At 32.9% G+C, this 20,693-nt stretch overlaps 4 protein-coding genes across 6 annotated transcripts; all 4 read right to left on the bottom strand.

The window, feature by feature from the left end:
- Positions 1 to 88: 88 nt before the first annotated feature.
- LOC131671886 (uncharacterized) lies at positions 89 to 1,779 on the bottom strand. The gene is made up of 7 exons (XM_058948672.1): positions 1,600 to 1,779; positions 1,200 to 1,408; positions 886 to 1,065; positions 563 to 812; positions 421 to 492; positions 273 to 362; positions 89 to 193 (listed from the first exon to the last, which is right to left on the bottom strand). The coding sequence occupies exons 1-7, from the start codon at positions 1,777 to 1,779 to the stop codon at positions 89 to 91; spliced, it is 1,086 nt and encodes a 361-aa protein (XP_058804655.1).
- A 3,424-nt stretch (positions 1,780 to 5,203) lies between these two features.
- LOC131671885 (uncharacterized) lies at positions 5,204 to 6,943 on the bottom strand. Its single transcript, XM_058948671.1, has 7 exons — positions 6,653 to 6,943; positions 6,312 to 6,580; positions 6,070 to 6,246; positions 5,749 to 5,998; positions 5,560 to 5,631; positions 5,414 to 5,503; positions 5,204 to 5,281 (listed from the first exon to the last, which is right to left on the bottom strand). Exons 1-7 carry the CDS (start codon positions 6,941 to 6,943, stop codon positions 5,204 to 5,206), a joined length of 1,227 nt encoding a protein of 408 aa, XP_058804654.1.
- Positions 6,944 to 7,595: 652 nt separating this feature from the next.
- LOC131671884 (putative gustatory receptor 28a) lies at positions 7,596 to 11,078 on the bottom strand. The gene is made up of 7 exons (XM_058948670.1): positions 10,785 to 11,078; positions 10,445 to 10,713; positions 8,495 to 8,689; positions 8,136 to 8,388; positions 7,966 to 8,034; positions 7,802 to 7,891; positions 7,596 to 7,727 (listed from the first exon to the last, which is right to left on the bottom strand). Exons 1-7 carry the CDS (start codon positions 11,076 to 11,078, stop codon positions 7,596 to 7,598), a joined length of 1,302 nt encoding a protein of 433 aa, XP_058804653.1.
- Positions 11,079 to 15,909: 4,831 nt separating this feature from the next.
- LOC131671873 (helix-loop-helix protein 1-like) lies at positions 15,910 to 18,230 on the bottom strand. Of its 3 annotated transcripts, none has more exons than XM_058948652.1 (4): positions 17,982 to 18,230; positions 16,711 to 16,785; positions 16,394 to 16,528; positions 15,910 to 16,288 (listed from the first exon to the last, which is right to left on the bottom strand). In XM_058948652.1, the coding sequence occupies exons 2-4, from the start codon at positions 16,773 to 16,775 to the stop codon at positions 16,135 to 16,137; spliced, it is 354 nt and encodes a 117-aa protein (XP_058804635.1). In that variant the 5' UTR covers positions 16,776 to 16,785; positions 17,982 to 18,230; the 3' UTR covers positions 15,910 to 16,134. The 3 variants fall into 3 exon arrangements, with proteins under 3 accessions (XP_058804635.1, XP_058804636.1, XP_058804637.1); XM_058948653.1 differs by having other exon boundaries at positions 16,711 to 16,782; XM_058948654.1 differs by having other exon boundaries at positions 16,711 to 16,782; positions 18,077 to 18,230.
- Positions 18,231 to 20,693: the final 2,463 nt, after the last annotated feature.

Raw genomic sequence — 20,693 nt, 5'->3', positions numbered from 1 at the left:
CTGCCTTTTGAAGATTTTTTATACTTTTTTGATGTTATTTTTTTGTTAGACATCAGTATAGCTAGTATACAATTTAATATGCCGATAATTAATGATTCTTTACGTAATTTGAATCATTAAAACCAATTGGAATGAAATTAATACTATCAAATTGAACTGTGATAATAAGGTAAACTCCAACTGTACTAATCACCTGCAAATTTTATAGTAAGTCATAACAAATTTAAAAAACTTCATACACACAAACAAGTCCTTATGTCGTTATGACTTACATCTTGAATTAATCTGAAATCAAGATTGAAGCAGCCATATATTGTCAAAATTAATTTATTTTGAATCAATTCATTATTGAAATTGCGTATCTGAAATAAAGCATCATATGAATATTCACAAAAAAATTAAGAGATAAAATACTCATACCTCAGTTTTAGTGTTATCGCTAATAAAAGGTTCATCATACAATTCAGAAATAAAGTCACCAGTAGCCATGGACTGAAAGTACAAAATTAATTGTTTTAATTTCAATTTTATGAATTAAACCGAATCTAAATCAGTGACATACTTCTTTAGAAATCCCATTACACATCCAACTGACTAAAAAAATCTTGGTCACACTTTCGATGATCAAGTTGCAATTCGCGACTGTGATTCTTAACTTAGTGTTATCGAAATTGTAGAATGTTACGTTATCGTAAACAGTATATAAGTTGAACAGCAAGAGTAGCATATGATAAAGGATAGATGAAAGAAGATGAAATTCATAAATATTGTTCGTCAGTTTGCTTAAATTAACCAACTGGCCATGAATTTGTCTAAATAAAGAAATTATATTTTTTCAATAGTTGTATAATATATTATGTATAATGATTAGTACCGAATTCTTACTTTGCCAGTTTTAATAGGTGAGAGTGATCTTTTCTAATACTTTTTAAGAGATGTAATTTAGGATGTTTTTCTTTGTGAATCGATTCTTGAAGAGTTCTTTTATGTTGAGGTATTTCAGTCTCACATATTCTTAAACTTCTTATTAATTGGTTGAGTTTGTTGAATTTATTTTTTAGAAGCCTGTTGATAATGTAAAAAAATATTAAAAATTGGTAATTTAAGAAATTTTTGTTTTACACTTCCGCTGTGCGACTTTCCATATAAAACCCAAAAATGAAGAATCAACTATGGATATCATGATCATCGGGTAATACCAAGCAGCAAATAGTATGGGCGGTCTTATTATTGTTGAATTAATGTAAATAACACAAACATTCACCATAATGATAAGAGGACGGTATAGGAAATAAGCAATGTATTTTTTAAGGTGTTTTCTGATTATTTTATAATCTTCTGCCTGTATTCCGACCTTGTTCATTAAAACAGTTGTGTCCAATATTTTTGTAACGCATTTGAATAAACGCTGTAAATTTGAAAACACAATGGTAGAACGTAATGAAATATGTTATTCAGTATCAATTTAGTGTGGGTTGAATAAGAAATGATTACCTTAGCTCGAAAGCATCCAGAAAGTATTATATAATTAGTTAATAAAAAACCCCAACTCATTAATATTTTCATATGAAAAACATTTCCTTGAAATAAAATCTTTACATAAGGATATGCAAACCATATTACTATCCAGTATAGACCTAAACTTATTGTAGAGTATACATAACTTAGCCGTGGCCATTGCGTCCCGATCGGATGTTCAATTATACCGATTCCAAAAATCCAGTTTGGTAATAGAATTAATAAAAATGGTGATCTTTCTTCTTGAAGTGAAACCGACATCTTTTTATACGTTCTATTACTGCCAAGCTATTGTTTGATTTAACATGATTTTAAAATGTCGTCAAGCTTTCGACTGATTGAAAATAAATCATGTTTGCTTATTTTATTTGAAACTGAATATTTTACTGTTACTGTATAACAGAACAATATTTTACTGACGTGGATTTTCATTAAAAATTTTATTTTTTTCAATTTGGATTATTGAGTTATTCGAACATAAACGTGTAACTTTAAACATATATTCTTTGTTTTTATTGTTATAATTAACAAAGAAAAAACAGATACAATGTGATAAGTTTCAATTTTTTTGATGAATAGTTAATAATACTTCTAAATTTCAATTATGCTAAGAACAGTACGGACTTCAAAGGTGTTTTTATTACTGATTATGTAAGCTTATTTTGGATGATATTTTGAAACGTGATATGCCCGATTAGTGAATAATGTAGTAAAATAAATGTCTAATCCATTGCATATAAATAAATGAAATTATGTTCAATATATTAAAATAATTTCGTACATGAAATATTTATTTAAATTGCTGATAAGACATAATGTATAGTTATCTATTTTTAACACCATTAAATTATAATAAATATATATTTTTACTATTATTAATGGTTATTTTCAAACTATAGCGCATAATTTTCTAGATTCCCTCGGAATAATTTAAGCATGCTTTTCTTTTTGCATCTATATTTTTATAAATATAATCAATCGATATGTAGTTATGCAGCAGTCGTGACATTTTCATCTTTTTTCAACTAAATTATTAATTGCTCTTACCACATCGGATTGATATTGAACCAAAAGTATCAAATACGTAATGATTGATGTTAGAAGCTATATAAATTAAATAAAAATTAATTGTTAAAATTATCATCATAGTAATAAAATTAATTTGAGAATGTTCCAACCTCCTTTATATAAAGATAATCAAATACGATTAATCCCGATACTGTACAATTTAATGGATTTTGGAGTATTTGAAGAGAGAGCTGATGTATCTTGAAAAATAAAATAAAAATTAAAGTCAATCAATAAGCGATATGACCAGAAATTTGTGAATTATTTGCTGTTTAAAATTTTCTTAATTTGAAAATATGAATGGTTTAATTAAAGAGAACGTTTCAACTCGAACTGCCATTTCAGCAGCATTTTTTAAAAAAGTGATGTAGAATATCATTTACCTCGTCAGTGATTTTACTTTCCGTATATGGTATATATATTTCGTGAGCTGATTGACTGGTTTGCGCAGCCTAAAAAGATAATTATTAATAAAAATAATTACATGGAAAAATTAGTGATTACCTCTTTCATAACATTGACAGCTTCTTTTGCTGCATAAATGATATTGATGAGGAAAAATAGCACCCAACTTATTGACCAAATACAATTTATTATGTCACTGATACTATCATTTTTGTCTCGTAACACGAGAAAAGTATTGTAAGATAATCCAACAAAAAATATGAAAGCTGTTGACATCTGTAAAGATAATTGGGCGCCGAAAATGGAGTTGAATTCGCGAAAATTTCTACATAGACCCAAATGAAGTTGCCTGTTGAAAATGATTGATCAAGTATCGCTGACCCTATGTCTCTATTTTTTATCATACTGCGTCAATAGAACGGTTACCTTGTAATTTTTAAGACTAGCTCTAAATTGTCCCTTTTTCGAAAATAATATGATTTGATATTATTTTCCAATGTAACCTTCTTACTTTTCCAATGTAAATTGGGCGCTTCTTTTGAAATCCGCGAGGCATTGTGAATAAGTACATTCAACATTTTAAACCTTCTACTAATTATACTTGAACAGAGAAATAATATAAAATATTATAACTGATAAATGAAAACAGGATCAATTGCAGCTAATGATACTAACGAAGCTTTTATAGCGAAATTTAATTGTATTAGAGTGTTAAGCATAAAGATCAAATCTCTAGTTACGACAATTGATATTGCTTCATATAGCGATTTTCGTTCAAATATATTTATAGAAAATACGCTCGTTATACTTATTATGATGCCAGTCGAATACCAGACGCCAATTCGATTTAAATTTTCTTTAAGCTCCATTAAATAATTCGAAGTTATTTTGAAGACTTTCAGAGTTTCATCTACCATCATGATATGTTGTATGAATTTCTTCAATTTCTTAAAATCAATAATAATCATGATCAATAAAATACAAGTTCAATATCCCAATACAAACGGAATAATTCTTACCTTATAACTCAATAAATGCATGAATGTACAAATAATAGCTGTGACTAGCGCAGTGTACGTGCAAATTCGATGTACTATCATGAGTATTGGGCGCTGTTTAAAAGTATTGTACTCATGGTCACGCGTATTCCAAAAGAAAAAAGTAAGAATAATTAATCTTCCAATATTATATGATATGCTCAATTTTGGCCATAGCGAATTACTGGACGTTTCAAAAGGAGACACCCCCCATAAGCTATTTAGAAGTTGCAGAGGAAACAGAGATTTCGATACATTCTTCACCGTGATTTTCAGACGTAATCTTTTCATGTATTTAAGTGTCATTTTTTAGTATTATTAAAATATTAATTATATAGGTATTTTACTTCAAAATTATTAGAAAGTAGTTATTTCAAAGATTATTCGTGCAGTTCGTTATGTAACGAAGTCTGAATAGAAATTGTTGGCGAAGGACAGTAGAAGAAAGTAAGAAATCTTTTTAAAATTGCTCAAGAAATCAATAAAAAACAATACAGGAAGTTGCTTTTAACCAGACCAAAATGATTGACATTTATGTAATATTTGACATTAAATATTAAGAACATTGTAATTTAATGGATGTGTGTGTGTATGTGTGTGTATATTTCTCTAGTATAATAGAATCTTGTATTAACGGAAAAAGCAATGTATTATTACTTGTAATGCGATAGCTATAACCACGGAAATGAAAAAAATTAAGTTAAGAACTAATTTTATAAGCAGTTTTTCAACGATGCATATCTCAAAAAAAAACACTAAATGATAATTTTTCAAATATTAGTTTTGTCATCTAACGTCTTTCTTGCTTATTTTATTTCAATATCAAACTATGCCTTTACAGAGTATGTTTTTGAACTAAACTATATAAATTCATTATTTATAATTATCTGTAGTTCTAAAATTACTTTATAAAAGCTCTAAACAAAATTCAAAGCGTCAAATTATGCTATTTGTACTTGAAGGATGTTTTCAAATGGCTGAGATAATTATACAGCAGTTATTTTGGCGTTATGATATTTTATCGTGTTATGCGATAAAACTTCAGTCAGTTTTATTACTTACAAGCCATTGACGAATATATCTTGCATCATGTTGTACGAAAAATTTAAATTCCTGTGTGATTTTATGTTTTACTGCTCAATAATATAAAATTCATACAGTATGTTCGATTTTTATTAGTGTAAAATTTCTGTTTGCATATAGCCAGAACTAAAAATATTGTTCTCCATCAAGGCCATTTTGCATACGAGAAGCTGAATATTTAATATTTTGAAATTGCATAATAATTATAAAATAAGTTCCTATTGCAGCCATCATCTAAAATCATCGTTAACTATCACTAGTATTCTAAGGTTAAACTTATTTATAAAAATATAAGTACTTACAGTTGGAATGAGAGTTAAATCTATGATAACCATTCCGCATGCTGTTAATTTTAATTTATTTTGTACCAAGTTAATGTTGAATCGTCGAATCTGAAGAGAATATGTTAATTATAATAAAATAATTGTAACTCTAAGACACGCATTACCTCTTCTTTCGTATTTGCATTGATGAAATTCTCATCATATAATTCACAAATTATGTCGCCAATTCTATTAGCCTGAAAATCATGTAAAACTATATAATACGACAAATATATCAGACCAATGGCGATTGTAGTAATTAAAATAATTGAAACAATCATTTGTAGTAAATAGTGAATATTATTGGTATTTACGCTTTGGCAAACGGTTGTATAAAACTGACAATTAGTCGTCGTCTTTATAAAAAAATACAAGAACCAATTAAGACTTCTCAATATTTCCTTGAGCTTTATATTATTAGAAACTGAATAAGTCAAGCTGGTATAAATATTGAAAATATCATTTATCATCATCGTAAAAGCAACCACAAGAGACGTAAGAATGTGGAATCCATAAGTTCTATTTCCTTCTTGACATAATTTGACTAACTCCAAGTGTACTAGTCTACGGAATAAATTTTTCAGTTGGAAGAGGCCATAGAAATTTCACAAAAATAATAGATATGGAACACTTACTTTCCCGTTTTTATGATAAAGGTATAATCTTTGTTTTGAGCAGTGTTCTCATCACGAGAATATACGTTTGTAGTGAAAACTTGATTTGCAAGTACTCGATAAAGAGGTATGTTTTCCGTACTTGTTAATAAATTTTGAAACATATCACTTAAACTCTCAAATTTATAATATGCGTACCTGGAAGTGACTCGTTATTTAACGACTTAAAAGTTATGAATTTTAGGCTCAAAAAAGTACTTTACCCTAAAATATTTTTAAATGATGTGTCAGCTATAAACACAACAATAATTGGAAAATTTTGCAGAAACATAGTAGTAATTTCTTCAGTTTTTAAGTCTCGATGATGAGCAGTTATTGCACAGTTGACAGTTATAACAGCGAGAATGTAAACAGCTAATGATAGAAATCTGAATAATTCTTTTTTCAATATTTTTGAGTGATCTCTTTGTATTCCTATTTTTCGTAATAACGAGTTCGACACTGCTGCACTCACCATGCATTTCTGTAATCCCTAAATAATATTAAAAATCCTGCATTATTCATCATATTAAGCGTAAAGTACTGCCATAATTTATCGGCATACTTTTGACTGGAACCATCCTGCTACAAGCACACTAATCGTCACAGCAGTGTTAGCATAGTAAAACATTCCATTGGTTATAGGGCTCATTTTTGCTACTTTTGTAAAAGCATAATAAGGGTAAGACAAATAAGTAAGATACAAAAACGAAGACAATATCATTGAAGTATAAATAAAACTAAAAAGTTTTCGTGGTTTCCACATTGGATACTGAATTATGCCAATACCAAAAATCCAATTTGATATTAGCATTGGTAAAAATGGTTTCTCCATGCCTTCGTACAATTGCGTCATTTTTGATCATTTTTCTGTAACTCGTAGGTAATATTGAATTACTGAATAGCCAGATATTCTATCAAATAAGATTTAAAACTACACAATATAGCTACAGTTCCAATCTCAAGTTTCATGAACGACTGTAGCTCTTTGGCAAAATAAAATCTGTATACATAAAAGATGCATAAAATAAACCAACAATAGTAAAAAGTTGTACCAATCTAGCGATTGCTTTGATTTTGTAGACTATACATACACTGAAGTAATCAATTTTTGTAAAAGCAACGTAAGATATGATTTACTTGAGTGTAAAATAGTAATAAATGTTGCAAATGAAAGTAACTGAATCGATTTATTGAGAGAACAATAAGTGATAGAGTTAAGTAGAATAAGTCACACAAAAATGAGCTTATAAAGAAAAAATCAATTTATCATTAGTAGTTTTAATTAAATCATTTTTGCAATTTAAAAAGATAGTTGATTGAAATTCTTTATACATATAAATATGTAAAAAAAAGGAGCAGCTAGTTTCACGTCTCATAGCATCGCCTGGCTTTCTGTGTTTGATGAAACTGAACAAAACCTTTCATTGTCAAAATAACATTTTATGTTCAACATAAATTCATAACAATGTTATAAAATTGAATTTTTTAAATTACGTATAAATAAATCATTTTGCTGATCCGCTGCTCAATGAGTTAACTGTATTATTATCGAGAGCTGCCAGAGTATATGCCGCCTTAAGCATATCAGGTTGATTTTGAATTAAAATCATCAAATAAGTAGTAACAGAGCCAACAAACTGTATTAAATTAAAAAGTTGCATCAAAAATTGAATAATGAAATAATCTTGAAATATATAGTGTAAATACCGACCCCACGAACGTAGCCAAAATCCAATACAATTAATCCAGAAGCAGTGAAGTACAGAGGGTGCTGCATTATTTGCAGAGACAGCTGATGAATCTGCAACGTTTAAAACTCACAATTAATTTTAAATAGAGTTGGACGACTTTGTTAACTAGTTAGTAAAATCATACCTCATCGATCAACTTGTGTTTTGATCTAGGAACTTGTATTTCATGAGCTATTTGACTTGTTTTTTGTGCCTAAAAACAAATAATGATAAACATAATACAAACATCAATATTTGTATTATGTTCATCAATATATAGCACGTTCACTTTTAATAATTCATCAAGTATCTTACTTCGGTAGTGACGTTGACCGATATGCGAACCACATGAATCATACGAAAAATACTGATTGCAATCCATATCGCTAATGAGACATACTGCTGGGCTTTCTGTTCCAGTAGTATATATGGCTCGTTGTAAACAAGATAGAGGCTATAACTGAAACCTGTTAGAAGTAGGAATGTGGAAGCCATTTGCATCGACATTTGTTTGCTGCATACATCATTTACTTTTCGAGAGATTCCGCACAAATCCAAATGAAGTTGCCTTCGCAGATAAACAATCAAACTTATTCTCAGAAAGATATTACGATGTCGTTAATCAGTGATCACTGTAAAAATATTAAAGTGAAGTGCTATATCGTCAAGTATACCTTGTTACTTTTAGTAGTAATTCCAAGTTGTTTCTGTTTTGTTGATGAAAAGTTGGTTGGACACGGACTTTCCGTTGATTGCACTTTAGAATGTTCTTATAATTATTAACGTCATTAGAAATGGTTGATATCGTTGTCGAATCTGTCACATTTTGAATGAGCGCATTCAATCTTTCAAATCTCTTCCCCAAAATTCTGGAAACCACATCAGATAATTGAATATTTTTTCTATAGGCTTATTCAAAATATGTTGAAAACATTTTTTGTAGGAGCTACGAAGTTTTTGTGCAAGTTCTATAGTAGTCAATTCTCGATGTTGTAAATACGCAATAAAGTGTCTTAATTAATGAGAGTAAGAAGAGGGTAAATAGACTCTATTATATATATTTATAAATTATGCAGTGGCTTTACTGCATCATTGCGAAGAAATTAGGAAGGCATGTATGCGTAGTTGTGCTTGTGTGAGTGTTAGAATTATGAAAAAGGAAGAAGATAAAGTCGAGTGAAAAGATCAGTGGAAAAAGAAAGGGCAAGGAAAAATAACTTCAATTATTATACCAGAGTGATCAAGTAATGTTTTAGTGTATTTATAAGATACACTGCCAGTCGCGGACTTTTGCCCCACCAAGAGCAAAACTAGTCATACTTCAAAATCGTGTATCTCTGATCAAAATTGACATAAAGAGTTAAACGGGGTGTCATTTGAAAGCTCTTTCCAAGAGCTTTCAAATTGTCTGTTTTAGAAATCCAATCAAACGTTTTTCTTCTCTTTTCAAACGATAATTCGACGTTGAAAATTATAAATATTTGTGTCCATTTTTGATCGTTCGCCCAATCTTTAAAACTTGTCGCACAGAAATTTGGAGTACACCATCTTGTAGCTCTTTCCAAGACCTATTCAAATCATGTATTGCATATTTATTGTCCTTAATTATCATGCGCGTACCGGCATTTTTCCCCGAAATTGACATATGGTTTCATCTTGTCATATCTCCATTAATATTCATAATATGAAAAAAATGAATGGAAAAGAAAGTGTTTGTTTTTTCAAGTAGATTTTTTTTGCAAAAAATAAATTTTTCAGCTTCTTTGACCTTACAGTGGTTTTTTCTAAAAATGTTCAATAAATTTTCTAAAATTTTTTAAGACATAATAACTCCTATTCGTACTCATAGGCAAAAAATCATTAAGCAAAATTGCAATTTATGCAAAAAAACACTAGATAAACTGGTAGCAAGAATGCCAAGGTTATGTAAGACTGTGATCAAACACAAAGGGGGCCATTTCGATGAGAAAAAGTTTAGTTCATGTTATGCAGTTTGTGTATTTTTTCATTAAATATTTGCTTTTATTTATTATTGTTGCAATGGTTGATATATTGAATTGTTTTGACCGTTTATTTAAATAATTATTAAGCTATAAATTAATCTCATAGTTTGTGTAGAAATTTTAATTTGCTTATGCTCTTCTTGTTACGTTATTGAATTGTTTGTAATTTCTACCGTCTGTTAAGTATTAAATAAAGAAGTTATTCGATTAAAAAAAAAGGTAAAAGAAAAAAGAAAAAACAAAAAACACTTTCTTTTCCATTCATTTTTTTCGTATTATGAATATTAATAGAGATATGACAAGATGAAACCATATGTCAATTTCGGGGAAAAATGCCGGTACGCGCATGATATTTAAGGACAATAAATATGCAATACATGATTTGAATAGGTCTTAGAAAGAGCTACAAGATGGTGTACTCCAAATTTCTGTGCGACAAGTTTTAAAGATTTTAAAGATTCGAACGATCGAAAATGGACACAAATATTTATAATTTTCAACGTCGAATTATCGTTTGAAAAAAATAGAAAAAAGTTTGATTGGATTTCTAGATAAGACAATTTGAAAGCTCTTGGAAAGATCGTTCAAAAGTTCAACAACAACGTATAAATAAGTACTCACGAGATTGTTGTACCGAAATTCAGTTCAATCATAGGATTCTGCAGCAACGGAATATCGAAGATTATTGTTACAAGTATACCTTTGCTTAAGTCCTCAAAAACTATACAATTCATCGCAACTTCACAAGCCAATATCAATGCAACGCCGACAGACCACAGAACGGTTTTTTTAACTATATCTCTGTACTCTGATACGTAGTCCGGATCTATTCCGAAAACCTCCAAAGTTTCATCAGCCAGTTTCAATCTTCTGACAAGTATACTTGAATGCTGTTACAAAATCAAGAAACGTTTGTGATGATTTGAATTGTAAAAGATTGTTACAAGTTGATATACATTACGCGATAATTAATAATGCCCAGTACAGTCGATATGGCTGCTATAAAAATATTCACTGCCAGAATCACTTGATAAACAACCGGTATGATCTTAATCTTTGAATGCTTCACGGGCACGTAAGTTCCGATATACCATAATAGAGCTCCGTATGCCGATGACCTGATCAAGATGTACAGAATACTCAGTTTTGGCCAGGGACGATTACATGGAATCTCAAAAATCGACAGTCCCAAGAAGGCATTAAGTAAGTTCAAGGGATATATTGACTCTTCTAAAGTTTTCTTCTGACTGATCATCTTTGGACTGACTTTCTTGCACACTTGCGAACACTTCTAGCATCACACGCAGCAGTCTCGGCGAAATTGTATTTTTCGTTTCAATTCCCTTTGAAGGGGATTTGTTCAGGCTTGCTATGAAATTAATGTATGCTATAAAATACACGCACGCCCGGGCACCGTTTTCACTTAAATATCCGACGAGCAACTATGCAGCACTTGTCGAAAGAAAATTATAAGCGGCTCGCGTGTGCACCATTGTGTTCGATTAAAGTGAACGTCACATCGCTAGCATCTATTAACGGCTATGAAAGTGGCCGTTAAACAATTGATCGACTATAATTTGCGAAATACGCACGCGCTAAAGTATCTCGAGGATAACTAACGCGCTGCGAAATGTGAAAAACATGCGCTTTTGTGTAGCGTTGAAAGTTACTGACTTTGCCGGTCGATAAGAATCTCACGTGCGCGTGCGGGGTCCACGCCCATACGCCCCGCTACATGTACGCTCATGGAAATATACGGCTTGTCTAATATTATTTTTATGTTAATTGCCTTGTTAATTGATATGGGGGGTGGAGATAGCCGAGCTAGTTATCGTTTGTTTGATCATAGCCTTATGCGATGTTTGTACTCACTGTAAATTTTAAATAATATTCGAAATTTAGTGAACTGTTATCTGCGGTTCATGTGCAGAGGGGTAGATGAATATTTAGTAATTACAAAAAACTAAATAAAAAATAAAATGTGCGCAGGCGTGGCTGTCGTCGATAATCTGATCAAATTTTGTAAAAATGTAACAATAGAAATAAGAAGATATTCGATTACGTTCGGGTGCAAGTTTATTTCCAAGGATTTAATTTTTTGAACATTAAAGTCAATGTATTCTTTCAATGTGTAAAGTTTGAAGTTAGATAAAGATAAATTTATCTTCATACCTAAATAATGTTTATTTATAGAGTTGTGGTTGGGCGACGATTGCGTCAGCGGTCTTTGAAATAGATGGTTGATTTTGTATTAATATGATCAAATAAAACACCACCGTCCCAGCGAACTAGAAAAAACCATCAGTTAATCTGCTTATTAAATGTCTATATTTATTTGACAATGAAATGCTTGAAAATTCTCTTAACCGATTGCACGAAGTTGAAATCCAGTTTATATAATCCATAAGCAGTAAAGTAAAGCGGATTATGCATTATTTGCAGCGAGTACTGGTGTATCTATTATGAAATGTCAAGTTGCAATGAAGTGTACAGTTTAATTGATAAGTACACCAGTAGATTATTTCTGATAAGCACGTACCTCGTCAAGAATTTTTTGTTCGTTATTTTCTATTTCCTGAGTTATTTGACTGGTTGTTTGAGCCTAATATATTTCTGTTAAAATATGATTGAGAGCAGGAATATTGAGTAATAGAAAAACTACTATACCTCTGCAGTAATATTTTCGGATGTTCTAATGATAAAATAGAAATGAAGAGTCCCGTATACGATTCTAATTATAGCGAAAAAGAGAAAATTCAATTTAATTTGGAACGGCATATTTTCTTCTTGATATATCAAATAAAAGGCATAACTGTATCCCGTAAGTAATACAAATTTTACCCCCATCTGCATGGCAATCTGTATACCCATTATTCGATTCACAAATCGGGAAATTGAACAAAGATCCAAATGCAGTTGTCTACAAATTTTCGCAAATATATAGACATTTGCATACATCAATTATTCTTGTTTACTTTTACAATATACCTTGTAGTCGGAAGAAGATATTCCAAATTGTTTCTAATTTTTGCATAGTATCTCGTGCTTATTTCATCGTGCTGGTTATCCATCAATATAGTATTGTATTTATCGATATTTTTGTAAGAACCCGTTTGCGATGAGTTCCTAACAGCGTTGCTGAGTAGTGCGTTAACTTTTTCAAATCGTTTCTGCAGTATTCTAAACAAGACAGAAATTTTTAGTAGAATGTCGATCACTTTAGAAAAAGGAAAAGTGTACTAACACAAGCAGGATTATAAAATTTAACTCTATTAAAATATGTAAGACTTGTGGCCAGATAAATGAAAAAGTTTGAATGAATGCATCGCTGTACGTATCGCATATATTACTGTAAATGACGATACTACTAGTAAACAATACAATTATTGCAATCAAAAATAAGAATATCAATTTGCGATAATCCCTTTGTTCTTCTTTATACTTTGGATCTATACCAAACGATTGTAAAGTTTCATCAACCAGTTCGATTCTTCTTCCAACTTTAAGGTGATTCTTGAAAAAAAACAATGAAGTCTAAATGTAACTTTTGCTTATCTCCGACGAATTTAGCATATTTTAGACGATAAAGAAATTTGCAATAAAAATAAAACTTTTTATGGTGTTGTACCTTACGTTGAATCCAGAAAATGATAAATACCAAAAAGGCGGTAATAACGTTGAAAATTAAAATAATACGAAACACTACAGACACGAGAGGAACTAAAACAACCGATTCTACTGACATATTCAATCTAGACCACAAAACATAACTGTAACATGAACCAAGTGCTATGACATAAAAAGCAGTTAACTTGGGCCAAGGAACATTTTCTGGTAATTCTAAAATTGTTAGTCCTGTCAGTCGATGTGTCCACACCATTAAGAGTAAAGATTCTTTTAAATTCCACATTATGAAAAATGCTCTGTTATTTAATGTTAATTAAATACCAGCAATGCATGTGCGCGTTCTCAAAGTTTCAATACGTCAAACTCAAATGTTCACCAAAAGCAATGTGTATGTCGCATTCATTTTTTCGAACGAATATGATACATATTAACATTAATAAAAATTGCATTCGATAATATTGAAACCACTTATAACATATTTGTTTAGATTGCAAATTGAATTAAAAGTAACTTGGGTCTAAGAGAATTAGGAGTGCAAGTTATTATTGTTATTGTTGTTATTTCAAGAACTACGTTCATGTTAAATCACGGCTGATGGCTGCTGAATAAGAAATTTCTGAAAACTAACCTTATGCCATTTTCTTAGAATTTATAGTTCTTGATTATAAGATGCATAAATTACACGAAAGATAGGTGTCGCACTCTTCAATTACTTCCAAGAACAATTGAACGGCTGAAAATAATACTTATTTATTTCAGCTAATTTCATCAAAATAAAACAAGACTTAGTATTTCCAATCTATTCTATGATATTCAAAAGAAAATTATTATTAATATCTATTGTTCATCAATCGATGAAAAAGTCATATCGATTTTGAATATCTTGAACAAATATTGTTCGGTCGTCAACAAAAAATAAAGAGAAAGCCACTGTCTGTTTTCAATCTTTCAACGAATAGTGTAGCTAAACCATTTAGACGCAGAACATACTGGCTGGCCTTAAAGAGAAAAATAAAACGCAAACCGTAAGTGAATCCCCAGACTCGAGTCATTAATATCATAGCAGCACTCCACTCGCTCGCTGCATTGTACAGTATCCTTTGCGTGCGAGCGGTGAAAATTGCTGGTGGCCGATTTGCATGGGCGTGTGCGGCGGCAATGGTGGTGCCGGGGGAGGGTGTGGGGGGGCGCGACACATGTAAATAACTTGCGCGTAGCGCGGATTATCCTGTCTCGGGTCGTAAATTGATGCTGATCCTGCGGGGCGGGATATATAACCGACTCGACGAATTTATCAATTGGTGCAGTCTGCAGTCGAGAAAGGGGCTGACTGCCAACATTCGTTAATCATTTTCAATTGTTTTTCAAGAATTGTTTCGGATCCTAGTTTTATTTTTGCTTTCAATAAAACGATTCTATTGTTCGTTAAGCTTCGTAAGTGGAAAAAAGCCGATTGGGTCAGACTCGAGGATGAATCCTATGTAAAATGCTTTCTGTTTGCGTCTCTCTCAATTCATCGCATTGTCAATATAAACAAACTAAGTCAATGATCAAACGGTTAAAATTGTGTATGAATAACTTTTCTTTAGCGGTTTGACAAAAATAAATTCCATTATTTAGGTCACCAGTGTGAATTGAAATCGTTTTCAAAACAAACTATATTCTATAAAGAAATATGCCTAGAAGAAATATATTATTTGCTTTGTTATATATTGTAGTGTAATCGACGTCCTTAAAGTAAACATAGTTTTTTTATATAATTTTTTCCGACTATCGACTTTACCGTTTCTTACACGTGCTCACTTTACATGATGACTTTAATTTATCTGGAAGAGTAAGTCAATAACGCCTTATCTCTTAGAAGTATGTAATGAATTCAAGTGCAACGTATCGACAATTTAATCACTAATAACACGAAAATCGAACGATTGCATCTTGTACGTGAAGGAGACAAAGAATAATTGGATATAAGCGAGCGAAAATCGATTGAGCGGCGCCGATCCGTGAAGTTGCCTTGCACTAATCCCATTCTTTTTCACTTAGAAGCTAGAGTCCCAGGAGACACCCAACTCGAACGGCTATCGACGAAAATGGGATTCGAGAGCTTATCCGAGCATATGTCCGATCGTTCGATGTCTGGAGTAGACTGCACAATGGGATGCGCCTGTCGAGGTAGCTTTGGCTGCGTATTTTAGCTTGAGAAAATTGTTCGCGTAATGAAATTGGTGGGCAGTTTACTTTTTAAACATAAAATTACGTCGTTGAATGAAATCACTTTTTTTTTTGCGAGAATGTATTGATTTTGATATTCCTAATATTTATACGTTAATTTTGGTGGAAAGGTCTTGTATCGCTTAGGTTTACTCTGTACATTAAATTGGAGTCAATATTTAAAAGCATTTACATTTTATATTTCACAATGCTTTATATTCAATTTTACAAATTATCATACATTTCGTTTTAGTTACAGTAAAATATTTTGTACAGTTCTTCCAACATCTAAAAATCGTTATACCGAACTTTCAACGGAAATATCTGATCAAGAGAAGCTTATTAATTATTATATATAATAAATCGTTTTGACGATACCTTCTGAAAATTCGTTACATTGCACTTATTTGAACAATCGAAAGGAACTTGTTGATCGACACGGCCGTGATTTATTCAGCAGTCGATTCGAATTCTCATGCTTCGAGCACGTGATTCAGGTAGGCAATGTAGCAAATAGCCAGGCGCAAAATCTCAATTTTCGAGAGCTTTTTGTCGGGAGGTAGCGTCGGTAGGAGCTTGCGAAGTTCCGCGAATGCCAGGTTGAACGCCTCCACTCGTACTCTTTCTCTGTCGAAATGTAAGCGAATGCCGTGATTATCAAAAATATACTCACGAAATGGATGTTTTCTAGAGTAAAATCTTATCAGCCTAAACAATGAGGATGACATTTACCTTGTTGCGTGGGCTGTTCTGTACTTTTGCGTGGCCCGACGGCGGCGGCGCCTCTCCTCTCTCGATAAGCCCGTACCCGAGCTAACTCCGTTCATTATCGTGTGACCACCGTTTGCCATGGTATTTTCTCTATCTCTACAATGACAATTATACGCATTTACATTGAGCAACGAGGGAATTCATATTGGAGATAGCTTGAATTTTTTATTCGTTACGATGATTAGAAGAGTATTACGAAATAGATTTGCAAAGTCGTTTGTATCTCAGCAATTAGACTCTATAACGCTTGAATTTTGCAATAGACTTTGAAAACATACCTTCTGCGTGGTTGCAAGCCGATGTGACAACAAGTAGGAATAGAAAGAAGAGCTTCTCTTTCCATTGTTCATCTGCTGCAATAAAAATAACACGCTGTTCAAGCATCCTCGCGCCACGTACGCCTTGCGATAAACATGCAACCTTTCTTTTGCCGTGGAAAATCGATATATTTGACCAATCGACCAATTTAATTAGACTTTCTTGCTCCCGGTGGAATTCCAAGAAAATATGTACGCGACGGAGCGTAAGGGGTAGGCTAAGCTTATAATCTGCCCAGCAAATATTTGCCGTTGAGCTTGGTTTAAGCGAATGCGTGCCGGAGACGATCCTCTAATTGGATCAAGGTGCGCATTTTATCTTTGCTCGTCTGAAAATTTACACGACAAATAATACACGCGCCGATATTTGTCATTGCTTGCCGCGTCGAGTGGACGTCGCGTGCTGCTACGAATGCCCAAGCAGGCCGACGCAATGGCAGGAAGCACGCCAATAATGGAGGTCCTGTTTGATAAAATTTTAAAGAGTATCGACACCCGTCACCCTTATTTTCGTATAAAAACAGCTCTCCCCTCTCAAACGAGCACGAAATCTCAACGATTCCGAAGAGTCGGTCTCTGGAGACCTGTAAATCGCGCAGTTTCGATTTCGAATTGCCGCGCTCTCTTGTTTTGCATTATTAAAAACTTTTTGCGGTCGACTGCTTTGCGTGTTCTTTGGAAATGCGAGGAAAGCCCTCGCTTTCAAATATTGAACGCGCGGCCGCGCATCTGCTGATTTTTCGCAATCGATACCGCTCATTTTCATAGCTGAGAGCCGACCAGTGCCTCCACGACACGAGTACGAGTGCCTTGGAAATTGTCCTTGCGGCAGGCCGCTTTTTTCGAACGATTTTTCGTTCATTTGCAATTATCAAGTGGTTCTAGACCATTATATCGGAATCTTAATTGGATCGACGAGCAAAAACGCGTACGCGCAGTTTGTTAATGGATAAATTGCGAATTAACAGACATTCGTCGTAGTAACGATCTACGTGAACGGACAATTCTTTATTTTGAACAACAATTTTTAGGAATAGTAAGCTTTTTGAACTTTTCTTCGATTACTCGCAAAAACATCGAATTAAGAGATTTAATAAAAATTGACAATAAAGTCAATTCTTCATCTTCAAAATTAGCATTCCTATAATGATATTCTTTCTGAGTGCTTTATCATTGACAAAGCATTTATTTCGACTTAGATGGCTTTTATCAGAGAACAATTGAATACTCACACAACTGAAAGTCGCTTTCATTGAACGCTGTGACTGGCTTCACAATCAAATTCAACGAATAGTTATAATTTCCGAAAAGAAAATTCACAACTTACACAAAAGTACATAGTTTTTTTAGACCCAACTACGATGACATTGACACAAGTTAACTTGTCACAAAATCGCGGCAACAACTGCACAAAAAAAATACATCCGCATTTGGACACTTTGTACCCGGCAAAAACAAAAATAGAACACACTCGTGGTAGATCGCGAGATCGTCTGATAAATTCTTGCGACTGTTGCGATGCTCTTGCACAGATGAGGCTCCGCCCCGGCGTATCATGGACCAATAATAAAGGCGCAGCATCCACGCCCAAATGGATCGTCGCCATTGCGCCTCGAAGGATATTGATGCGTCAGAGGACCTTCGGAGACAATGGAGCCCTTTTGTTTTTCCACAGCAATGTTTTTCCGAAGGCTGTGAATAATGATAACTTCATAAAATGCTGAGCGATGCGGGCAGCAGAACTGTATCTACGTGTTTCTCGTGCACTCTCGAAAGATATTTTCATTTAGACGGCCCCTTACCGACAGTGCTGTATTGCACGGAGTGGATTCCATCTTGAGCGCACTTGTGATCGATAATTGTTGAGGGAACGCTCATGAGTGCCCAACTGAACGCCCGATCGTTTCGCAGAAAATATGTGCAAAGTCATTTTTAACTTGATACCTTCGCTACGCGATCTAGCTTCGTGCCAATGTAATCATAACGAACATTTGAGGAAACTGCAGTTGTCTGTACGACCAGTGCAAAAAGTAAGCTACGCAAATAAAAATTTCGAAAGCTGTGCCCGTTGCCTTCCATGCCGCAATCGGAGCGAACGATAATTCGGATAACAATCTTTTGCCACGAGTCAAAGTCTCGTCTAAAGAGCAGCAGCAGAGCGTCACGCAAGTTAGCTTTTCAAAAGTTCGCTCTGAAACGCGGCAGCGCCAGCAGCATTAGAAAATTAAATAATAATTATATGCGCGCAGCTCAACGCGATCGAGGTATAATCATACCCTCGAGACTCGAGCGACAATGTGAACCGCAACTCCCCATGACACGCATGCAGCATACAAATAGCAACGAAACGAAAGAGGTGATGATCGGTCAAAGGGTACGTACGTATAAGGTTGAACGCGTGTCGTCGCGTGGCCTGATGCTGCTCATCCATTCAGTTCTCGCGGGAGTCACGGCTTGTTGATTAAAGTGCGATGATTATTCGCCTGGGCGAGGCTGATGATTGATAGGCTTGACATTATTTTCGGAAGTTGCGACGATTGCGCGGCTGGGATCAATCGGTTTTCATTGTGCCAACGAACGCGTGCTTTTTGAGCTGATAAATGAAAAAAAAACAAAGGGAAATTCTTTTCCTTCATTCTCCGTTTGCAGCTGCGTGCTATTATGGCCTGGCGTGCTACAGTGAAATTTTCATCATAACATCGTATACACATGCCTTTAGACGGAGAACGTAGATATTTTATTCCAACTTCGCCGCAATGAAATATATACATTTCAAATTCACGAAAAAAAATTATTTTCATACGCTTACGTAAAAAATTTTCAATCGAAATCAAAATTATCAATAGGTGGCAGCACCGAGCAGAAAAGCTTACGACCCTCAATGAAATCAATGCATTCAACTTAGTGATCATATAAGCAATCAACTCGTGTTTACCACCGGCGGATAATTTCCTTTAAACTAATTAAAAATCTTTAAACATTAATTTTAAGATGCACATTTGTTGTCGTCAAAGTTAAATGTATAGTATCAATTTTGTCGACAAATATAATTTAAAATTGAAAAGCATTTATTTTCCATAGAAAATTCATTAATAAATTGTGACAATACACAATTATTTTAGCAAGTACAATGCAAAAAGCCTTATAATTAATGTAGCTGTGAATAATTTTGTACTGTAATAATTCATTATTCGTATTATATATTTGTATGGTATTTTAAGTTGATAATTGTCCAATTCCAAAATTACTTGTATGAAAAAAATACTCTCTTTAATTGAGTGTCCATACCTTTGTTTGGATACACTGTTAACTCGAAACTGCACTATTACTGCTCATCGGAATAGAGGGAACAGTAGCAAAATACATTTTTGACTAGCGAAACGAGAAGAATAATGAATACTTTTGTAGTATAAACATCAATTTGTATAATCAATTAGTGTAACCATTGATCTTGCAAAGTCATTTTCGTAATCAAATTGCGGAAAATTACACAAGAGTATATGGCAGTAAAGTTGTAGGCATGACAAAGTTAATGAGATTATAATAGCTTAATATTTTGTTGCTCTCCATAAGTAAGCTACAGCTTTTAATTTTACCGCATGATAAAAGATGTAACTACTCGAATAAATAACTTTTCAGTATTTCTAAAAATTTTAATAATACGCATGTATGATTATCATTTTGTAAAAGTTTTTGTCGTTAATTGATCATACAAGTGTAACGGGGGAAATCAGAATATCTAAATATTCGATCTGTTAATTCATTGCTTTATACAATATAATTCAACTGATTCAAATTCGTTGCCTCCGTACGAAGTTGTTGGGTAAAAAATAAACATGTCCCTACTCACATTCCAATCAGCTAAGTTACTTTTATTCTTATCTTGTGTTGAGTAGCCAAATGAGGGCACAAAAGAGTCTCGCTAATACATTATCAACGACGAG

This window comes from Phymastichus coffea, unplaced genomic scaffold (assembly GCF_024137745.1).
Source record: "Phymastichus coffea isolate CEN01 unplaced genomic scaffold, Cenicafe_Pcof_1.1 PCOF00137, whole genome shotgun sequence".
Classification (NCBI taxonomy): domain Eukaryota; kingdom Metazoa; phylum Arthropoda; class Insecta; order Hymenoptera; family Eulophidae; genus Phymastichus; species Phymastichus coffea.
The sequence above is the reverse complement of the archived record's forward strand: the minus strand, read 5'-3'. Positions and strand labels throughout refer to the sequence as shown.

Excerpts from the sequence above, each read along its gene's own strand:
- LOC131671886 (XM_058948672.1), bottom strand. The coding sequence starts at position 1,779 with ATGTCGGTTTCACTTCAAGAAGAAAGATCACCATTTTTATTAATTCTA. Across the intron at positions 813-885 it reads CACCTATTAAAACTGGCAAA|ACAAATTCATGGCCAGTTGG; the intron begins GTAAGAATTCGG and ends TTCTTTATTTAG. Across the intron at positions 363-420 it reads GCGATAACACTAAAACTGAG|ATACGCAATTTCAATAATGA; the intron begins GTATGAGTATTT and ends GCTTTATTTCAG.
- LOC131671885 (XM_058948671.1), bottom strand. The coding sequence starts at position 6,943 with ATGACGCAATTGTACGAAGGCATGGAGAAACCATTTTTACCAATGCTA. Across the intron at positions 6,581-6,652 it reads CAGGATGGTTCCAGTCAAAA|GGATTACAGAAATGCATGGT; the intron begins GTATGCCGATAA and ends AATATTATTTAG. Across the intron at positions 5,282-5,413 it reads ATTTAACTCTCATTCCAACT|CTTCTCGTATGCAAAATGGC; the intron begins GTAAGTACTTAT and ends TTAAATATTCAG.
- LOC131671884 (XM_058948670.1), bottom strand. The coding sequence starts at position 11,078 with ATGATCAGTCAGAAGAAAACTTTAGAAGAGTCAATATATCCCTTGAAC. Across the intron at positions 7,892-7,965 it reads AACACAAGTTGATCGATGAG|ATTCATCAGCTGTCTCTGCA; the intron begins GTATGATTTTAC and ends TAAACGTTGCAG. Across the intron at positions 7,728-7,801 it reads ATTTTGGCTACGTTCGTGGG|TTTGTTGGCTCTGTTACTAC; the intron begins GTCGGTATTTAC and ends AATTTAATACAG.
- LOC131671873 (XM_058948652.1), bottom strand. The coding sequence starts at position 16,775 with ATGGAAAGAGAAGCTCTTCTTTCTATTCCTACTTGTTGTCACATCGGC. Across the intron at positions 16,529-16,710 it reads GGCTTGCAACCACGCAGAAG|AGATAGAGAAAATACCATGG; the intron begins GTATGTTTTCAA and ends TTGTCATTGTAG. Across the intron at positions 16,289-16,393 it reads AGAACAGCCCACGCAACAAG|AGAAAGAGTACGAGTGGAGG; the intron begins GTAAATGTCATC and ends ACATTTCGACAG.